Genomic DNA, 22,453 nt, shown 5'->3' on the forward strand with positions numbered 1-22,453 from the left:
GGAGTGTGCATAAATTCTGCAATGGATTTCTGTTCTGTTTTACCCTGCAGTACATTATACAACTCACAGTAAGGCATCAGCTGTTCTAGACACCATTTCAGGGTCCTCTTCAGTGAAAGAGTCTAACTTTAGGTCAGTCAGTAAGTCAGTACGTCAGTCAGTAAATCAGTTTAGTCAGTCCAGTCAGTCAGTCAGTAAGTCAATCACAGTCAGTCAGTCAGCACACAAACTCATATTTACCTCATTCTTTTTATGTGCACAAGTGATGCTTCATCTCTTGTCTAATATCTATTTTTTTCATTAATTCTAAGACTTAAATACTTTAACCTTTTTTTTTGCGGAATGTATCCCATGGGCGACTCTCCAAATTTTTTTCCTTCCCACAAACTGAATTGTGTAAAGTTGATTTTATGAAGTGTTTTATGCTGCAATTCTTCAATAGTGCTGTAACCAAAACATGCCAAACAAAACCGTGTTAAACGACGGTCTACTGTATCTAAATGGAGTAAGGGGTTAATAGTAGAACGGCCCTTACAAAAGCCATATTGACTAGTAGAGAGACTATTGTGCGTCTCTAAATACCACATCAAACATCTATTTACCAGACATTCCATCGCCTTGCAAACTGCAGTGGTAAGAGCAATGGGATGATAGTGAGAGGTATCATGTCACAAAGTACATGGTTTACAAAACATTAGAACAATAGCGATTTCCACAGCTGGGGAAGAACTCCTTATGACTAAATAAGATTAAATAGATGTAAGAGAACTGCAAGGGCTGTGGAGGTAAATATTGGAGCATAAGAATATGAAGGCTGTCAGGCCAACTCCCGATGATCAGCAAGCGGAAAGTATTGATTCTAGTTCCGAAAGTGTAAAAGTCACATTGTAAGACTTCTCTGCTAGAAGAAATGCCTAGGGGCTCTAACTCTCTGGCAGACTTGGAGGAAAGAAACCAGGAGCATGATAATAATAATAATAATAGGTTATTAAGACGTGATACATAGTCGTATAAGGTATTATAGTAGTTGAGTGTACATGTCAAAAGCCCCTTGTATGCTGAGCATTATGGGCAGGCTTAAAATTAACTTAGATAGATAGAACCCCTGAGAGATACAGACTAAATTATTACCATTTTCAGTGGCAACTTCAAGAGAGTTTGCTATAGTGAGACCAGCAACCTGAAGAGCAGGAGCCGGGTCTGGAGAGTATTTGCCACTCAGTTTCCATACTTTTTTCCAGACTGCACTCGTATAGAAAGCCGAAGTGAGGGTAGAAACATAATCCTGCCAGCAAGTGTGTTTATCTACATGGATGACACGGTGGGCAACTGTTCTCATTCTCTTAACCCTTTCATGGTTGTGAAGCCCTCTCCTAAACTTCTTCTCAGGGTCGAAAATTTTTCAGAAAAAAAAAATTATTTTTTATCATGAAAAGATAGAAAATCTTTTGCTGATCATAATGACACCAAAAGTGTGAAATTTGATGAGAAACGTATGGAATTATGCTCTCACGAAGTTAGTGGTCTCGTCAATGTATACGCATCGTCGATTTCGCTCGCTTTAAGCCCTATTTTCAGCCAATTCCAGTGTACTAGTTGACAAAAATCATAACTATTTTGCTAAACCCCATTTTTTCTATCGAAAGAGTACAAGAAACCACCCATTTACTGATTTCAACTACCCAATAAAGTGGTCAGAAATTAGCAATTTTGCCAATTTCACACAAATTTCAAAAGATGCCAATTTCCAAATAGGGTCCAAAATAAACAAGACAGATATTCCTGGCACTAAAATAACATTTCCTCTGTTCATTAGTCATGTCCCCAGGGCCCTCTTACATTTCTTTTGTTTTCCACTTTGAATTTTTATTCTCACAAGAAATGGAAGATTTACTGTTTTGCAGACTACTGCATTAGTGTAGAAATTGTATAAATAATATCAACACACTTGTGAAAGAATATTAGACTCGCCAGTTGACGTGTATTGGACGTGTGGCATGATTTGTTTACTTTTGAATTTTGGCAAAAATCGAACATTTCTGCTACTTTGATCTCAATTTCAAGGTACTTATCATTGTGAAACCAATAAAAATCATCTCAATTTCTGTAATATGTCTTCCATTCTATAAAATGAGACTGGGGAAACTAGAATACAACCATAAATACTGTACGAAAATACAGTGCCAATTCGCTGTTTTAAACCAAAAACACTGTCAAAGTTTTTTTTTCTCATTACGCACTGTGTGCTGCAGGATTTTTTTATACTGTGCACACTGACCACATAGACCCATTCTTTCATATGTAGGCCTACCAACTTTCACTAGATTTGAAGTCGCTAGAATTTACGCGTACTAGTACGTCAATAACCCTGGTGCGTAAGCCGTACTAGTACGTCAGAAACCCTGAAAGGGTTAAAATCAAGGAGTCACTCTGTGGTCCTATTTTAACCCTTTGACTGTTGCAACCCCAAATCCTGAAGTGTCTCCTGGTGTCGCAAAATATCCAAAAAAAAAAAAAAGAAATATTTTTTTCTTATGAAACAATAGAGAATCTTTTCCAATTGTAATGACACCACAAGAATGAATTTGATGGAAAACTGACTGAATTACGCTCTCGTGAAGTTAGCGACCTCGGCTATATTTACGAATCTGCGATTTCACGCATTTTGAGTCCTATTTTCGGCTAATTCCATTGTTCCAGTTGACCAAACTCATAGCTATTTCTTTAGAACTCAATTTTTTCTATGATTGAGTACAAGAAACTGCCCATTTACCGCTTTCAACTACCCAATAACGTGATCAGAAATTTGCAATATGGCCAATTTCATGAAAATTAAAAAATATGAGTTTCAAAATAGGGTCCAGAATGAACAATGCAGACATTCCTGGCTCTAAAATAACATTTTCTATGTTCATCAGTCACATCTCCAGGCCCCTCTGATATTACTCTTGCTTTCTATTCTGAATTTTTATTCAAACAAAAAATAATAAATTTGGTGTTATGCAGACTACTGCAAAATTTTAATAATTGTATAAATAATGTCAACCCATTCATGACTACATATTAGAATGGCTACTTGGACATTTTTTGGAAAATGGCATCATTTGTTTACTTTTGAACATCGACAAAAATCAAACATTTCCCCTACTTTGATCTCCATTTAAAGGTTCTTTTCTTAGTAAAGCCAATCAAAATCACCTCTATTTCTATAATATGTTTTCCATTCTATCAATTGAGACCAAGAAAATGAGAATACAACCAAAAATACTATACAAAAATAGACCACAAAGTCGGCATCTTAATTGAAAAAAAAAACGGAGTTTTTTTTCTCTCATTATTCACTGCGTGCTGCAGGATTTTTTTTATATGGTGCACACTGACCATACAGACCTATTCTCTCACATGTATGCCTATCAGCTTTCTCCTGCTTGATTTGAAGCCGTTAGAATTTGAGTATATGTAAGTCAAAAACGGTGGTTCGTAAGACGTATATATATGACCAAAACAGTCAAAGGGTTAACAATACCTGCCCCATGCAGTGCATTTCAAACGTACTGCATGAGCACAAGCAGAAGACCACCAAGGCATGTATTTCTGAGAATACCTGCTTGAGGTTTGGTGTATAGAATGTGAAGCCTCAGTTAAAACTGAGGTCGAGAAAAGATGTAACAGTTCATCAACAGAGGACGAAGAAGGGCCCTTACTAAAAGCAGTTTGACATGAGTACACCTGGAGTTTACCTGGAGAGAGTTCCGGGGGTCAATGCCCCCGCGGCCCGGTCTGTGACCAGGCCTCCTGGTGCAGGTCAGATTGCCTGCGTGGGCTTCAAGGAGGTGGAGAATACGAATGAGAAGTAAGGAGGATTGGAAAATGATGTCAATTCATTTAAGTCTGGAAGGACCGACCAGGTAAGGTCAAGTGCAGTTGATGAAGAGCAAAATCACAGATTGATGCAAGAAAGAGATTGAGTACGAGGATCAAAATGGGCAGGAGTATCCATATTTAAAACATGGAGGGAGAGAAAAGTGAGAAGAGCCTCTAACTGAATGCCGCCCAAGCCTCGGTGAAACTCCCCCTCCAGAGGAAAAGGTGAGCATTAAAATCACCTAATAACAGAAGTGGTGGCAGTAATGAAGAAATCAGAAACTCAACATATGTGATAGATAATGCCTGTGAAGAAAAGAGATACATAGAGCAGACTGTATATCACTTATTCAAGTAGATGCGTACTGCAGTGTAATGCAGCGAAGTATGAACGAAGATCTGATGGTACAAGAAGTGCATTTTCATTAAAGATTCCATTGAAAAAATGATCCAATGAACGTAAAACAGCCCAAGACGGGATGGATAACAGCGGAGCATAATTTGGGTTCTTGTAAACAAACAGAAATGGGAGAACTGAGAGAGCAATACCTTAAGCTCACCCCAGTTACCCCTGAGGCCTGAGACATTCCACTGTAAATAAGCCGTGATTTGAGAAGAGACGGATACAGAGAATATGAAGCCTTGGCACGTAAAGTCCACATGCCGAGGCAGTGGAAAACGAGTAAGCAGTGAAGGATTGGAATGCTGTGAAGAAAAGAGTTATGCAGATAGAATAGAAGAGTATTTAGTAGTGATGGGAGGTGGATCATTGCCCATCAGTCATTTAGTCTCCTCAATATATCTGGAGATAGCATCAAGTGTTTCAGAGGACAAAGTTGTATGTGAGATAACATCAGAGATAGAAGAGGGAGGCTGAGTAAAGATCGAGGCAACAATGGAAGTTATCAAAGTAGGGGGGATGAGAGGTTCAAATTAACTTGGGAAGAAACTTCGAAGGGGATAGGAGAGGAAGGGACTGTATCGTGGGAGGATGAACCTCCACACTCCTAACAGCTAGTAAGAGGTAAAGAACCAGGTAGAGACTGGAAAGGAAAAATGTCTGGAAAGGATAAGTGAAGGAGAGGTTAAAGGAGATTTAGCATAGGTGAGGTATGGGTAGATCAGTGAATAGTATAGTGTAAGTAATGCTGTTTGTGGTACATAGTAACGTATCTTTGAGAGGATGCAAACTGTTTTAGAAACTTTTTTTTGTTATGTTGGATATGGGTGTTGAATTTCAGGTTCCCATCAAGGTGCAGACCCAGGAATTTTCCTGCATTATGTTTATCAGTAAGGATGTTGTTAATCATAATGTTTAGCTGGTCCTCGCTTTTACCTGGAGATTACCTGGAGAGAGTTCCGGGGGTCAACGCCCCCGCGGCCCGGTCTATGACCAGGCCTCCTTAGGTCAGTGTCCCAGGATGTGACCCACACCAGTCGACTAACACCCAAGTACCCATTTTACTGATGGGGAACATAGACAACAGGTGGAAAGAAACACGTCCAAAGTTTCTACTCTGGCTGGGAATCGAACCCAGGCCCTCACCGTGTGAAGCGAGAGTGTTAACCACCAGGCCACCAGAGCTCTACTCCCAAACATAACGTAAAAGCTTTTGTCTATATTAAGTGCAAGTTTATTGATGGTCAACCAGGTTGTTATTTTTGTGAATTCTTTGTTAACAATAGTGTTGAGCGAGGCTAGATTTGGGTGGGTGATGACAAAAGTCATGTCGTCAGCAAAGAGCATAGGCGTAAGTTGTGATATGCTTGGAAGATGTACACCTACCATCCGACTTATGGCCGAGTTCGTTTCTGAGAAACCGGTCGTAAGTCGAAATGGACGTAAGTCGAACATTACTACTGAATATCAACATCACATTTTTGTAATGACTTTATTTTATTGTTTTATTTTGGTATTTCATGTTTTACTTTACTTTTTATGCTGTTAGTACTGTATTTTATACTGTAAGGTTTAGGATCAACACTGTGTACAACACAAATAGTTGTTTATTTCCCAGAAATTTGGCAAAAAAAACACGGTCGTAAGTCGAGTGGTCATAAGTCGAGTAGGTCGTAAGTCGGATGGTAGGTGCATAAAAGGAAAAGGAGTGGGCCAAGAACACTACCCTGTGATACATCAGTGTCCCGAGGTCTTGTTGAGGAAGTTGTAAAATTGAAAGAGATGTATAGTGGAACCTTGACTTACGAGTGTCCCAACGTACAGTGGACCCCCGCTTAACGATCACCTCCAAATGCGACCAATTATGTAAGTGTATTTATGTAAGTGCGTTTGTACGTGTATGTTTGGGGGTCTGAAATGGACTAATCTACTTCACAATATTCCTTATGGGAAAAAATTCGGTCAGTACTGGCACCTGAACATACTTCTGGAGTGAAAAAAGTTCGTTAACCGGGGGTCCACTGTATAAGTTTTTATGAGATATGTACAAGCAGTCCCTGGGTCGATTTTTTGCTTTGAGTTACAAGCCAACATTTGAGGTACAGTGGACCCCCGCATACCGTTGGCATCACATAACGATTAATCCGCATACCGCTTGCTTTAATTGCAAAAATTTTGCCTCGCATACCGCTTAAAAACCCGCTCACCGATTTTTGTCCGAGACGCGTCCAATGTGCACCCTCAGCCAGCCTCACATGTGCCGCCAGTGGCATTGTTTACCAGCCAGCCTCCGCGGTAACATCCAAGCATACAATCGGAATATTTCGTATTATTACAGTGTTTTCGGTGCTTTTTCTGGAAAATAAGTGACCATGGGCCCCAAGAAAGATTCTAGTGCCAACCCTACAGCAATAAGGGTGAGAATTCCAATAGAGATGAAGAAAGAGATCATTAATAAGTATGAAAGTGGAGTGCGTATCGCCGACCTGGTCAGGTTGTACAAGAAACCCCAATCAACCATCGCTACTATTGTGGGCACCAGAAAGGCAATCAAGGAAGCTGTTCTTGCCAAAGGTTTAACTGTGTTTTCGAAACAAAGATCGCAAGTGATGGAAGATGTTGAGAGACTCTTATTGGTGTGGATAAATGAAAAACAGCTAGCAGGAGATAGCGTCTCTCAAGCGATCATAAGCGAAAAGGCTAGGAAGTTGCATGAGGATTTAATTAAAACAATGCCTGCAACTAGTGCTGATGTGAGTGAATTTAAGGCTAGCAAAGGTTGGTTTGAGAGATTTAAGAAGCGTAGTGGCATACATAGTGTGATAAGGCATGGTGAGGCTGCCAGTTCGGACCACAAAGCGGCTGAAAAATATGTGCATGAATTCAAGGAGTACATAGAGACTGAAGGACTGAAACCTGAACAAATGTTTAATTGTGATGAAACAGGCCTGTTTTGGAAGAAAATACCAAGCAGGACCTACATTACTCAGGAGGAAAAGGCACTCCCAGGACATAAGCCTATGAAAGACAGGCTTACTTTGTTGATGTGTTCCAATGCTACTGGTGATTGCAAAGTTAAGCCTTTATTAGTGTATCACTCTGAAACTCCCAGAGCGTTCAGGCAAAAGAATGTCCTCAAGGAGAATTTGTGTGTGCTGTGGAGGGCAAACAGTAAGGCATGGGTCACTAGGGACTTTTTCTATGACTGGTTACACCATGCATTTGCCCCCAATGTGAAAGATTACCTAACTGAAAAGAAATTAGAACTTAAGTGCCTCCTGGTGTTAGACAATGCCCCTGGTCATCCTACAGACGTGGCAGAGCGACTTTATGGGGACATGAAATTCATTAACATCAAGTTTTTGCCTCCTAATACCACTCCTCTCCTGCAGCCCATGGACCAGCAGGTTATTGCAAACTTCAAAAAACTGTACACAAAAGCTCTGTTTGAAAGGTGCTTTGTAGTGACCTCAGAAACTCAACTGACTCTAAGAGAGTTTTGGAGAGAGCACTTTAATATCCTCAATTGTGTAAACCTTATAGGTAAGGCTTGGGAGGGAGTGACTAAGAAGACCTTGAACTCTGCTTGGAAGAAACTGTGGCCAGAATGTGTAGACAAAAGCGATTTTGAAGGGTTTGAGGCTAACCCTGAGAGGATTATGCCAGTTGAGGAATCCATTGTGGCATTGGGAAAGTCCTTGGGGTTGGAGGTTAGTGGGGAGGATGTGGAAGAGTTGGTGGAGGACGACAATGAAGAACTAACCACTGATGAGCTGATAGATCAACTTCAACAGCAAGAGGCCAGACCTGAGGAAACTGGTTCAGAGGAGGGGAGAGAGAAATTGAAGAAGTTGCCTACTACAAAGATTAAGGAAATGTGTGCAAAGTGGCTTGAAGTGCAAACCTTTTTTGATGAAAATCACCCTCACACAGCTATTGCAAGCCATGTTGGCAACCTGTACACTGACAATGTTGTGAAACACTTTAGGGAAGTCATAAAGGAACGAGAGGTACAGGCCACTATGGACAGATATGTTGTGTGAAAGAAGTCCAGTGACTCTGAAGCTGGTCCTAGTGGCATTAAAAGAAGAAGGGAAGTAACCCCAGAAAAGGACTCGACACCTCAAGTCTTAATGGAAGGGGATTCCTCTTCTAAACACTAACACTCTCTCTCCCCTCCTCCCATCCCATCAATCATCACCAGATCTTCAATAAAAGTAAGTGTCATGTAAGTGTGCATGCCTTTTTCAGTTTGTGTGTATTAAAATTAACATTTCATGTGGTAAAAATGTTTTTTTTTCATACTTTTGGGTGTCTTGCACGGATTAATTTGATTTCCATTATTTCTTATGGGGAAAATTCATTCGCATACCGATTATTTCGCATACCAATGACCCCTCTTGCACGGATTAAAATCGGTATGCGGGGGTCCACTGTACAAGCCAGCTCCCCCCACTTCCTCCTCAACCCAAAACCTGGACACCTTGCTTGTTTATCCATGATTTCATGCTTTAATTCCATGGAAATCTTTGTTTTTCTTCTCAGCACTGTTCTTTACACCTACTTTCTTAGGATCCATGCATAGAAAAATGAAATTTGGCCAAATGACTGTCAAAAATGTAAGCAAAGCAGGAGAGAACTGCTCCCACAGTTAGGTAAATGGTGCACTGAGTTGATGGCATTCATTATTATAATAATAATAATGTAATTATTATAATAATAATGTAATTATTATTATTTATTATTATTATTAGTAGTAGTAGTAATAGTAGTAGTAGTATAGTGGAACCTCCACTCATGAGTTTAATCCATTGTGTGCCCTTGCTCGTATCTGGATTTGCTCATTTGCAGAGTCAGTTTTCCTCATTTAAATTAATTGAAGTACAATTAATCTGTTCCAGTGGAATTCTGTACTTCAATAATTTCCCTAATATCAACTCTACATCTTATTTATCTATCACAATTCATCTAATGTGACATAATAAACAATATAAATAACATAGAAAGCTGATATATACTCTAGAATGAATAAAATATGTTGTTCATGTAGTGGCATCATCGGCGGACAAGAGTTTGTCTGGAGACCGAACAAAATACTCCTTGAAGTGTTTCGCTAATATCATCTATACAGCTTATTTATCTATCACAGTTCATCTAATATGACATAATAAACAATATAAATAACATAGAAACCTGATATATACTCTAGAATGAATAAAATGTCATTATGTAACAGGTGGAGGCAGCCACAACCACTCCCTCTTTGTTTTGGTAAACACTGGCATCTAGTGACGGCCTTCTGAAGCCGTCTATTATGATAATTATTATATAGATGATAGAGTGGGAGAGGCACTGTCAAGAAATTTTAATGAAAATAAGAAAAAATTTTGGAGTGAGTTAAACAAGTTAAGAAAGCCTAGGGAAAATATGGATTTGTCAGTTAAAAACAGAGTAGGGGAGTTAGTAGATGGGGAGATGGAGGTATTGGGTAGATGGCGAGAATATTTTGAGGAACTTTTAAATGTTAAGGAAGAAACAGAGGCAGTAATTTCATGCACTGGTCAGGGAGGTATACCATCTTTTAGGAGTGAAGAAGAGCAGAATGTAAGTGTGGGGGAGGTACGTGAGGCATTACGTAAAATGAAAGGGGGTAAAGCAGCTGGAACTGATGGGATCATGACAGAAATGTTAAAAGCAGGGGGGGATATAGTGTTGGAGTGGTTGGTACTTTTGTTTAATAAATGTATGAAAGAGGGGAAGGTACCTAGGGATTGGCAGAGAGCATGTATAGTCCCTTTATATAAAGGGAAAGGGGACAAAAGAGACTGTAAAAATTATAGAGGAATAAGCTTACTGAGTATACCAGGAAAAGTGTACGGTAGGGTTATAATTGAAAGTATTAGAGGTAAGACAGAATGTAGGATTGCGAATGAGCAAGGAGGTTTTAGAGTGGGTAGGGGATGTGTAGATCAGGTGTTTACATTGAAGCATATATGTGAACAGTATTTAGATAAAGATAGGGAAGTTTTTATTGCATTTATGGATTTAGAAAAGGCATATGATAGAGTGGATAGAGGAGCAATGTGGCAGATGTTGCAAGTATATGGAATAGGTGGTAAGTTATTAAATGCTGTAAAGAGTTTTTATGAGGATAGTGAGGCTCAGGTTAGGGTGTGTAGAAGAGAGGGAGACTACTTCCCGGTAAAAGTAGGTCTTAGACAGGGATGTGTAATGTCACCATGGTTGTTTAATATATTTATAGATGGGGTTGTAAAGGAAGTAAACGCTAGGGTGTTTGGGAGAGGGGTGGGATTAAATTATGGGGAATCAAATTCAAAATGGGAATTGACACAGTTACTTTTTGCTGATGATACTGTGCTTATGGGAGATTCTAAAGAAAAATTGCAAAGGTTAGTGGATGAGTTTGGGAATGTGTGTAAAGGTAGAAAGTTGAAAGTGAACATAGAAAAGAGTAAGGTGATGAGGGTGTCAAATGATTTAGATAAAGAAAAATTGGATATCAAATTGGGGAGGAGGAGTATGGAAGAAGTGAATGTTTTCAGATACTTGGGAGTTGACGTGTCGGCGGATGGATTTATGAAGGATGAGGTTAATCATAGAATTGATGAGGGAAAAAAGGTGAGTGGTGCGTTGAGGTATATGTGGAGTCAAAAAACGTTATCTATGGAGGCAAAGAAGGGAATGTATGAAAGTATAGTAGTACCAACACTCTTATATGGGTGTGAAGCTTGGGTGGTAAATGCAGCAGCGAGGAGACGGTTGGAGGCAGTGGAGATGTCCTGTTTAAGGGCAATGTGTGGTGTAAATATTATGCAGAAAATTCGGAGTGTGGAAATTAGGAGAAGGTGTGGAGTTAATAAAAGTATTAGTCAGAGGGCAGAAGAGGGGTTGTTGAGGTGGTTTGGTCATTTAGAGAGAATGGATCAAAGTAGAATGATATGGAAAGCATATAAATCTATAGGGGAAGGAAGGCGGGGTAGGGGTCATCCTCGAAAGGGTTGGAGAGAGGGGGTAAAGGAGGTTTTGTGGGTAAGGGGCTTGGACTTCCAGCAAGCGTGCGTGAGCGTGTTAGATAGGAGTGAATGGAGACGAATGGTACTTGGGACCTGAGGATCTGTTGGAGTGTGAGCAGGGTAATATTTAGTGAAGGGATTCAGGGAAACCGGTTATTTTCATATAGTCGGACTTGAGTCCTGGAAATGGGAAGTACAATGCCTGCACTTTAAAGGAGGGGTTTGGGATATTGGCAGTTTGGAGGGATATGTTGTGTATCTTTATATGTGTATGCTTCTAGACTGTTGTGTTCTGAGCACCTCTGCAAAAACAGTGATAATGTGCGAGTGTGGTGAAAGTGTTGAATGATGATGAAAGTATTTTCTTTTTGGGGATTTTCTTTCTTATTTGGGTCACCCTGCCTCGGTGGGAGACGGCCGACTTGTTGAAAAAAAAAAAAAAAAAAATATGTATCATTATACATATTACAGTGGACCCCCGCATACCGGACGCCTTGCATAACGGACAATCCGCATACCGGACGCTTTGATCGCTAAAATTTTGCCTCGCATACCGCCCAAAAACCCGCTCAGCGCCCTTCGTCCGAGACGCGTCCAATGTGCGGCCTGAGCCAGCCTCATATGTTCCGCCGGTGGCATTGTTTACCAGCCAGCCTCCGCGGTAACATTCAAGCATACAATCGGAATATTTCGTATTATTACAGTGTTTTCGGTGCTGTTTCTGGAAAATAAGTGACCATGGGCCCCAAGAAAGCTTCTAGTTCCAACCCTACAGCAATAAGGGTTAGAATTCCAATAGAGATGAAGAAAGAGATCATTGATAAGTATGAAAGTGGAGTGCGTATCACCGACCTGGTCAGGTTGTACAAGAAACCCAAATCAACCATCTCTACTATTGTGGGCAACAGAAAGGCAATCAAGGAAGCTGTTCTTGCCAAAGGTTTAACTGTGTTTTCGAAACAGAGATCGCAAGTGATGGAAGATGTTGAGAGACTCTTATTGGTGTGGATAAATGAAAAACAGCTAGCAGGAGATAGCGTTTCTCAAGCGATCATAAGCGAAAAGGCTAGGAAGTTGCATGAGGATTTAATTAAAAAAAAGGCCTGCAACTAGTGATGATGTGAGTGAATTTAAGGCCAGCAAAGGTTGGTTTGAGAGATTTAAGAAGCGTAGTGGCATACATAGTGTGATAAGGCATGGTGAGGCTGCCAGTTCGGACCACAAAGCGGCTGAAAAATATGTGCAGGAATTCAAGGAGTACATAGAAACTGAAGGACTGAAACCTGAACAAGTGTTTAATTGTGATGAAACAGGCCTGTTTTGGAAGAAAATGCCAAGCAGGACCTACATTACTCAGGAAGAAAAGGCACTCCCAGGACATAAGCCTATGAAAGACAGGCTTACTTTGTTGATGTGTTCCAATGCTAGTGGTGATTGCAAAGTTAAGCCTTTATTAGTGTATCACTCTGAAACTCCCAGAGCGTTCAGGCAAAAGAATGTCCTCAAGGATAATTTGTGTATGCTGTGGAGGGCAAACAGTAAGGCATGGGTCACTAGGGACTTTTTCTGTAACTGGTTACACCATGCATTTGCCCCCAATGTGAAAGATTACCTAACTGAAAAGAAATTAGAACTTAAGTGCCTCCTGGTGTTAGACAATGCCCCTGGTCATCCTACAGACGTGGCAGAGCGACTTTATGGGGACATGAGCTTCATTAAGGTGAAGTTTTTGCCTCCTAATACCACTCCTCTCCTGCAGCCCATGGACCAGCAGGTTATTGCAAACTTCAAAAAACTGTACACAAAAGCTCTGTTTGAAAGGTGCTTTGTAGTGACCTCAGAAACTCAACTGACTCTAAGAGAGTTTTGGAGAGATCACTTTAATATCCTCAATTGTATAAACCTTATAGGTAAGGCTTGGGAGGGAGTGACTAAGAAGACCTTGAACTCTGCTTGGAAGAAACTGTGGCCAGAATGTGTAGACAAAAGGGATTTTGAAGGGTTTGAGGCTAACCCTGAGAGGAGTATACCAGTTGAGGAATCAATTGTGGCATTGGGGAAGTCCTTGGGGTTGGAGGTTAGTGGGGAGGATGTGGAAGAGTTGGTGGAGGACGACAATGAAGAACTAACCACTGATGAGCTGATAGATCAACTTCAAGAGCAAACTGAGGAAACTGGTTCAAAGGAGGGGAGAGAGAAATTGAAGAAGTTGCCTACTACAAAGATTAAGGAAATGTGTGCAAAATGGCTTGAAGTGCAAACCTTTTTTGATGAAAATCACCCTCACACAGCTATTGCAAGCCGTGTTGGCAACCTGTACACTGACATTGTTGTGAAACACTTTAGGGAAGTCATAAAGGAACGAGAGGTACAGGCCACTATGGACAGATATGTTGTGCGAAAGAAGTCCAGTGACTCTGAAGCTGGTCCTAGTGGCATTAAAAGAAGAGGGGAAGTAACCCCAGAAAAGGACTCGACACCTCAAGTCTTAATGGAAGGGGATTCCCCTTCTAAACACTAACACTCTCTCTCCCCTCCTCCCATCCCATGAATCATCACCAGATCTTCAATAAAAGTAAGTGTCATGTAATTGTGCATGCCTTTTTCAGTTTGTGTGTATTAAAATTAACATTTCATGTGGTAAAAATGTTTTTTTTCATACTTTTGGGTGTCTTGCACGGATTAATTTGATTTCCATTATTTCTTATGGGGAAAATTCATTCGCATACCGAACATTTCGCATAACAGCCAGCCCTCTTGCACGGATTAAAGTCGCTATGCGGGGGTCCACTGTATTATTTGACTATTATTATTATATGTATTTATTATTATTATTATAATTTATAATTTTTATTCACACAAAAAATAGAAGATTTACTATTATGCAGACTACTGCGTTATTGCAATAATTGTATAAATAGTGTCAACCTATTCACAGCTGCATATTGTTTACTCTTGAACATCGCCAAAGAATCAAACATTTCTCCTACATTGAGCTCAATTTCAAGGTACTTTTCATCATGAAAATAATCAAAATCATATCTTTTTTTTTTTTTTTTTTTTCAACAAGTCGGCCGTCTCCCACCGAGGCAGGGTGACCCAAACAAAGAAAGAAAATCCCCAAAAAGAAAATACTTTCATCATCATTCAACACTTTCACCACACTCGCACATTATCACTGTTTTTGCAGAGGTGCTCAGAATACAACAGTCTAGAAGCATACACATATAAAGATACACAACATATCCCTCCATATATCTTCCATTCTATCAAAAGAGACCACAAAACACGAGAATACAACCATAAAAGCCATACGAAAATACTGCTAAGGGGTGGCTAATTGCTGAGAAGTGAACTCCATTATTTATGGTTCGATTTCTTTCATTTTTGGTGTACGTTAAGAAGCATCTTTCCATCATACATTGCCCAGGTTTCAAAAAGATAGTCCAACAAACAAATGAGATCCAATTCCCTAGATCAAGAGCAAAAGCCCCTCACCAGCGTCAAAGAATCTCTCCTGAGGTTCGCTCGCTTCTGGAAATTTCGCTTGTGCATAGAAGCAAGAAACCGACCCATTGACTGCTCGTACGTATTTGGAAAAACTTGCACGTGGAAGCGCTTGCAAGTAGAGGTTCCACTGCATTATTTTTATTATTAATTTAGGTAACTAGAGCACAGATCCAATTCCCTAGATCAAGAGCCCCTCACCAGTGGTGAGGGGCTCTTGATCTAGGGAATTGGATCTGATCTCCAGTTCCCTAAATAATAATGATAATAATATTAATGATAGAGCTTCAGTTCCCTAAATTAATAATAATAATACGTACGTAATAATTCAGAATGCTGCCACTAATTGGCACAGCTGATGCCAAAACATCAGGTATGCAGTACACATGTTTACATTGCTGTGGGAGCAGTTCTCTCATGCTTGCTTGCATTTTTTTTTAGTCATTTGGCCAAATTTTTTTTTCTAACCATGGATCCCAAGAAAATAAGTGCAAAAGACAATGCTGAGAAGAAAAAGACGATTTCCATGGACTTTGCCAGGCAATACCAGCTTAGTACATCTATGATATGTAGATACTAAAGCTGTATCAGTTAAATTCAGTGATTAACCTTTAAACTGTCCAAACAGATTTACGTTCACATGCGCAGTGCTACAAAAATAGATCTACTTTTTTTACATATTTTCAAATACATGTATAACAAAAAAAAAAATGTAAATCAAATTTTTTTTACACATTTTCAAATGTAAAAAAAAAAAAAAAAAAATCTATTTTTTACATACTTTCAAATGTTGAAAAAACTTAGATCTGTGTTTGGACAGTTTAAGGATTAAACAACAAAAATTGTGATGAATGGTTTTGAAAACCAACAAGTCGAGGAATTGAGACACTTACGCAACATTTGGGAATATTTATTGAAGAAACGTTTTGCCACAGAGTGGCTTCAGTCCTATACAGAGCAGGAAGGTATAAGGAGAGGAGGAGTTTGAGGTAATCAGTCCCTCAGCCTGGAGTTGATGTGCTCGGTCCATCAATCTTGTAGAAAGTACAGCACAGGGTCGTAGCAGTGACTTATTGTATCAGTTAAGCTCAGCGATCAAACAAAACGATGTTGTTGAAGGTTTACAGGGCTACTGAGATCATACGCCACACCCTCAACATCCCCCACCCTCAGCCTCCCCCACCCTCAGCCTCCCCCACCATCTCTACTCCAAGTGTGTAAGTACATGCACACTTTATATAAACAGTTTAATATTTTTTACATTCTGTAGTGTATTTTGATTTTTTATATTTTTATATACTGATATTTTTATTTATAAGTATATTGTTTCTGTGTTTTCCTTAGAAAACTAGTGATCTACTGCAGTTTGCCTCAAAAATATTTCATTTTCTCTTACAATAAGAGCATGGAAAGATACAATAGTCAGAGTGGGACAGGAAATGGCAGACACTTCCACTGCTGCCTCTGCCATCATATTATGGGCTCTTTTATTCATTCTAGAGTATATATCATGTTTCGATGTTAATTATATTGTTTATTATGTCATATTAGATGAATTGTGATAGATAAATAAGCCGTACAGTTGGTAATAGTATCATATTCAAGTATTTTTTCTTGCCTCCAGAGTGCAGGAACAGATTAATTGCTTTTCAGTTAATTTAAATGAGGAAAATTTATTTGATATACAGTAGCTAGTTTAATATCTTCATTATGCTCCCAATACCCATCCTGTGGGTGGTAGTCAAAAGATTACAGAGGTACATAATTGCTGTAATAAATGCTACTCACATCTCATCCTACATCAAGACTGCAAATATTTTAAGGTAAGTAATGAGTGTACTGTATGTGTATTTTACTTTTTTATTATTTTTAATGCCTAGTTCTATTTAACTCACTAAAAAAATATTAATGGTGCAAAGATGACATTAAAACAATATCTAAAAATGGTTGACACAAACCCACTACCAGTACAGTATGCTTGAAACATCAGTAAGGGGCAGCTTATTGTTTAGCAACCAATTCGCTTACCAACCTACTCTTAGGAACCTAACTGGTTCGGTAAGTGAGGAGTACCTGTAAGAGTAATTAATAACAAAAAAGTAAAGTAAGGCACTATTTGTTCAACAATAAAAAGAACTGGGTTCATTGCACTCTACAGTGTTGACTTGATCAGTGAATTAGACTCTGTAAGACCAGTAACTCTGAGGAGACTCGATAGGTCTTGTTCATTAGTTATTACATACCTGCGACCCCTGTCTGATGGTCTTACCGTGATTATGCCATCACCAGTAAAACATTGTTTAATCTTTTCATTGTTTTCACGTTTATGTTTACGAAGTCTGTAGAATAGATTCTGTTGCTTTCTTGTTACTCTTGTTTACATACACTGTACACTTTATCTTGATGGAAGAATTAAACCCTTTTTTTTTTTTTTTTTTTGTCAATTTAATGGAATCTTAGCATAACACTGTTTTTGACCCGGTCTGCCTAGCAGTCAGGCCTCCTTTATATGGTTAGTTTCTGTGTTAAGCCTCAGCTTATGTTAGATAGCTGAAGTGCATTGTGTGAGAAAGAATCCTGGTTTGTCTGTAGGTAAATAAGGACTGTTTAGAATTGGAGATTCTTGCAATTTTCCTTGTTCAATTAGACTCCTTTGATACTGGAAGTCAAACATGGATATTGAGTGTCCATGTTTGACTTCCAATCTTGTACAGTCTCTGCCAACTTGGTAGTTATGGAAGTTATTTGTTCAGTATGACTCACAACAGTTGTTTGAATGTCTGTGTGCTCTGAATGGTGTCAGGTTGTTGGTGAGGACTGCATACCTGGGCTAGACTTGGGAATTTTGATGAGCTGTAGTCACTGCCATTGATTGGGGTGAATAGGTCTTGTAGGTTAGCCATGGTTGATGATATGTGGTAAGCTGGAGTGTGGGAAGTGGGTGAGGATGAAGGATGGCTGAAACCTGGGAATGACTTGTAGTCATCTGCCATAATTGTTGTTGTTGTTGTGCAGCCTTGGACAGGGGTCATGGGAATAGATGATGTGCTGGCATCCTCCAGGGTAGACATGATGGGTAAAGCTTCCTTTTTTTTATTTTTTTGAGTTGTTTCTCCTCTGTTTCCCTCCCATATGAACATTGGTGCAATTGATGTGGGTGTTGCAGTTACTGAGAATTTAGTAGTACACATCGCTTGGCTGGTTGTATGTCTGGCAGCAGGGATGATGTTTGGTATGCTGGGCAGTCCTTTTTTAGTTGTGTTTGGTCAATTTGCTGACATCACTGTCAGTTTTCTTGGGTCATTATGGGTTCCATGTATGTTAACCCTTAAACTGTCCAAATGTAGATCTATGTTTTTTCAACATTTGAAAGTATGTAAAAAAAGTAGATCTTTTTTTTTTTTTAATATTTGAAAACATGTAAAAAACTTTGATCTACTTTTTTTTTGTTATATTTGAAAATATGTAAAAAAAAATGTAGATCTACTTTTGGAGCACTACGCATGTGAACATAGATCTGCTTGGACAGTTTAAGGGTTAATGCAGTAATACTTGCAATTAGGCGATCATTGGAGCATAAATTGGCCCAGCAGACTGAAAAGATTTATGAGCACTGTTGATGCTGTCGCTGTCTAGTAAATGATTGTCAGGAAACAGGATAAGTGTTCCTTGGTGTGGGTCTTAGTCAAATGATGACCTACCACTGGAGCTTTGGGTCATCTGTCTGAGGCCTTCCGCTAGCTTACCGGTCCACCCCTTTAAAAAGTAAGGTTATAATTTTTTTTGGAGCCTGACCCAGTCTCACCTCTGCTCTTATACCCACAACAACAACGGAACATCACGACTCAAGAAATCGTAATGACACGATTGCAAACAAACCATACCCCCGGCCGGGATTGAACCAGCGGTCATAGAGTCTCGAAACTCCAGCCCGTCGCGTTAGCCACTAGACCAGCTAGCCACAATAAGATTCATCCAACTAGGTATATTTCTACACCATAGGAAGGTTAGCACAGGCACCACTGTGACCACAAATGCAAGTTTTTACAGATGAATCTCCAGCTAGCATGGCCGTGATGAACTCTAGCTCAAGTCCCTTCACTGCCGTCAAGATGACTCAAGAAATCGCAATGACACGATTGCAAACAAACCATACCCCCGGCCGGGATTGAACCCGCGGTCATAGAGTCTCAAAACTCCAGCCCGACCGCAGGTTCAATCCCAGCCGGGGGTATGGTTTACGGAACATCACCATGCACAATTTCTTAACAACTATATTAATATTGTTTTTTCTCCCATAACTATGACTTATTTTACTTTTAAAATAGTGTTTTTACAATGGGATTATTATAATTGTGTATGTTGATTTACAACAACCTATTTTTGTTGAAATACAGGGTTAACACATTTTGCCTCTCCATGTAAGTGATCAATTCTTGTGATAGAATCAAGGCAGTTGTGCCCCCAACAGTTCATTATAACTAGGTATTGCAAATAATGAGTCTTTTCCTGCTACTTAGGTACACAGATACGTAGTTGCTCCTCGAACCCCATAACAATAATAATTATTTTTTATTTTCAGCTCCAGAGGGATAAAACAAGTTGCCAAGGTGTGAGAATTTCTGTTGTGGATAATTTTCAAGGTGAAGAAAACAAAATCATTCTGTTAACGCTGGTGCGCAGTAATGATGAAGGCAAAATAGGATTTCTGAGAATTGATAACCGTGTGTGTGTGGCACTGTCACGTGCTAAATATGGTTTCTATATTATAGGTAATATGAATCAGCTATGTGCCTCTAGTAATCTATGGAAGCAGGTTAAGGCTGACCTTGTAAAAGAAGACTCACTGAGCCATGCACTTACTCTGAAATGCAAAAATCATCCTCATAATGTAATCAAAGTTTCATCTCAAGAAGATTTTGCTGAAAAGAGTCCAGAGGGAGGTTGTTGGGAAGATTGCCTAGCAGTTCTCCCTAACTGTGAGCACAGATGCCCAAGACGCTGTCATTCAGATGATGCTGACCACACACTTCATAAATGTAATTTAAAATGTTCTCGGGTGTGTGAAAGGAATCATGGTTGCCATCTTCGGTGCTGGGAAAAATGTCTGCATTGCACTGTTATTGTGACTATGTTATTACCCTGTAGTCACAGTCACAAACTTAAGTGCCACATTTCACCGCTTACATATGTGTGTGATTCTAGAGTGGAAAAGGAGAAGCCTGGCTGTGGACACAAGATTATTATACCATGTCATAAAGATCCTAAGAGTGCACAGTGCACAGTAAACTGCAACACTAAGTTAACATGTGGCCATGAATGTAGACTTATCTGTCACATCAACAATGATCCAAATCATGTTCGATATAAATGTAACTATAAATGTGAGAAAAGTTTGGTTTGTGGACACCCATGTCCAAAAATGTGTTCAAATCAATGTGGAGGATGTGACAAGCAGTGTGAGAAAACATTGCCATGTAATCACCCGTGCCCACAGAAATGTTCTGATACGTGTGGTGGATGTAACCAGGCATGTGAGAAGATGTTACTCTGTGGCCATCCATGTCCTCGGAATTGTACAGAGGAATGTGGCGGGTGTAAAAATAAGTGTGAAAAGCTCCTGCCATGTGGCCATCAGTGTCCTCTGAAATGTTCTGAGAAGTGTGGTAAATGTGACAACAAATGTGAGAAGAACCTGACATGTGGCCATCCATGTTCACTGAAATGTTTTGAGGAATGTGGCAAATGTAATGAGAAGTGTGAGAAGATTCTTACATGTGGCCATCCTTGTCAGCTGAAATGTTCTGAAAAATGTGGTAGATGTGATGAGAAATGCGAGAGGATCCTGACATGTGGCCATCCATGTCAGCTGAAATGTTCTGAAAGATGTGGCAGATGCAATGAGAAATGTGAGAGGATCCTGGCATGTGGCCATCCATGTCAGCTGAAATGTTCTGAAAAATGTGGCAGATGTGATGAGAAATGTGAGAGGATCCTGACATGTGACCATCCATGTCAGCTGAAATGTTCTGAAAAATGTGGCAGATGTGATGAGAAATGTGAGAGGATCCTGACATGTGGCCATCCATGTCAGTTGAAATGTTCTGATGAATGTGGCAGATGTGATAAGACATGTAAGAAGATTCTTCCTTGTGGCCACCCATGTCCACAAACATGTGCTAAAGACTGTGGTGGATGTCTGCAGTTAACAAACAAGACAGTTCCAGAGTGTGGTCATCAAGTCCTGGTATGTATCTTCCTGCTCTAAGTTAAAATGCATAAATTCGTTTAAAAAAAAGATTGTAATGCAGGGCTATTATAGGGTTTCAGTAATAAACATATGCTTTATGAGTGCACTGGAGCAATAAGAGGTGTGAGAGTTTCCCTGTCTCCTAATATGTTTATTTTTCCCCTATAATCTACCTTGTTCATAATTACTATTGTATATGTCTTGTTTGCTTTCATAAGGTGAAGTCTAGGATCTTTCCTTAATTTATGGTATAACTTAACAAATCTTTAATGGCAATTGTGCTGTAGAGGTCTGAGCAAAGCTGAGACCTCTACAACACATTTATGATACGAAAACAGACAAAGCAAATGTGATAGTAATTATGAAAAAGGTAGATTATAGGGGAAAAATAACATATTAGAAGACAGGGGAACTGACAGTCTCCTTAAATATACTCTAATTTAAAGGTTAAAATAACTGTGTGTGGTGGTGTGCAGTGGTATGTGGTTGGCAGTAGTGTGTGGTCATGTGTAGTGGTGTGTTGTTGGCAGTGATGTGAGGTGGAAGGGACCCACCTGGAATAAGCTACACAACATTTACACTTATACTCACTTTTAGTTACCACCATGGTCTGTATGCATTCTGCTGTGGTCTGCTCAGATATTTTTTTTATTAACGCATCAGCTGTTTCCCACCAAGGCAGAGTGACCTAAAAAAGAAGAAACTCTCATCATTCACTCCATCACTGTCTTGCCAGAGTTGTGCCTAAACTACAGTTAAAAAACTGTAACATACTAACACCCCTCCTTCAGAGTGCAGGCACTGTACTTTCCACCTCCAGGACTCAAGTCTGGCCTGCCAGTTTCCCTGAATCCCTTCAAAAATGTTACTTTGCTTACACTCCAACAACATTTCTAGTTATAAAAACCATTTGTCTCCACTCTTTCCTATCTGACATACTCACGCATGTCAGATAGGGTATGGATTTCAATCCAGGACCCTTGCACACAAAACTTCCTTTATCCCACTCCCTCCAATGTTTCCAAGGTTGATCCCTACCCCACCAGATTTATATGCTTTCCAAGTCATCTATTTCTTTCCATCCTTTCTAAATGTTAGAACCACTTCAATAACCTCTCCTCAACCCTCTGGATAATACTTTTAATTACTCTGCACCTCCTCTTAATTTCCAAACTATGGATTCTCTGCATTACATTCATGCCACACATTGCCCTCAGACATGACATCTCTACTGCCTACATCCTTCTCCTTGTTTCAACATTCACCACCCATGCTTTACACCTATATTAACCCTTTCAGGGTCGACAGGCCCTCTCAGAGACTTGTTCTCAGGGTCGGCCAAATTTAAAAAAAAAAAAAATAATTTTTTCATGTGAAGAGATAGAGAATCTTTTCCCG

The 22,453-nt window shown here is 39.6% G+C and overlaps 1 protein-coding gene across 4 annotated transcripts in view; it reads left to right on the forward strand.

The window, feature by feature from the left end:
* LOC128698470 (NFX1-type zinc finger-containing protein 1-like) overlaps window positions 1–22,453 on the forward strand; it is a 412,092-nt gene that overhangs the window by 128,391 nt on the left and 261,248 nt on the right. For all 4 annotated transcript variants that reach the window (XM_070103988.1, XM_070103990.1, XM_070103989.1 and 1 more), the window contains exon 7: window positions 19,388–21,052. In XM_070103988.1, coding sequence (XP_069960089.1) covers window positions 19,388–21,052 — 1,665 coding nt within the window. The remainder of the gene's footprint in view (window positions 1–19,387; window positions 21,053–22,453) is intronic.

The sequence above is a fragment of the Cherax quadricarinatus genome, chromosome 88 (genome assembly GCF_038502225.1).
Source record: "Cherax quadricarinatus isolate ZL_2023a chromosome 88, ASM3850222v1, whole genome shotgun sequence".
Taxonomy (NCBI): Eukaryota; Metazoa; Arthropoda; class Malacostraca; order Decapoda; family Parastacidae; genus Cherax; species Cherax quadricarinatus.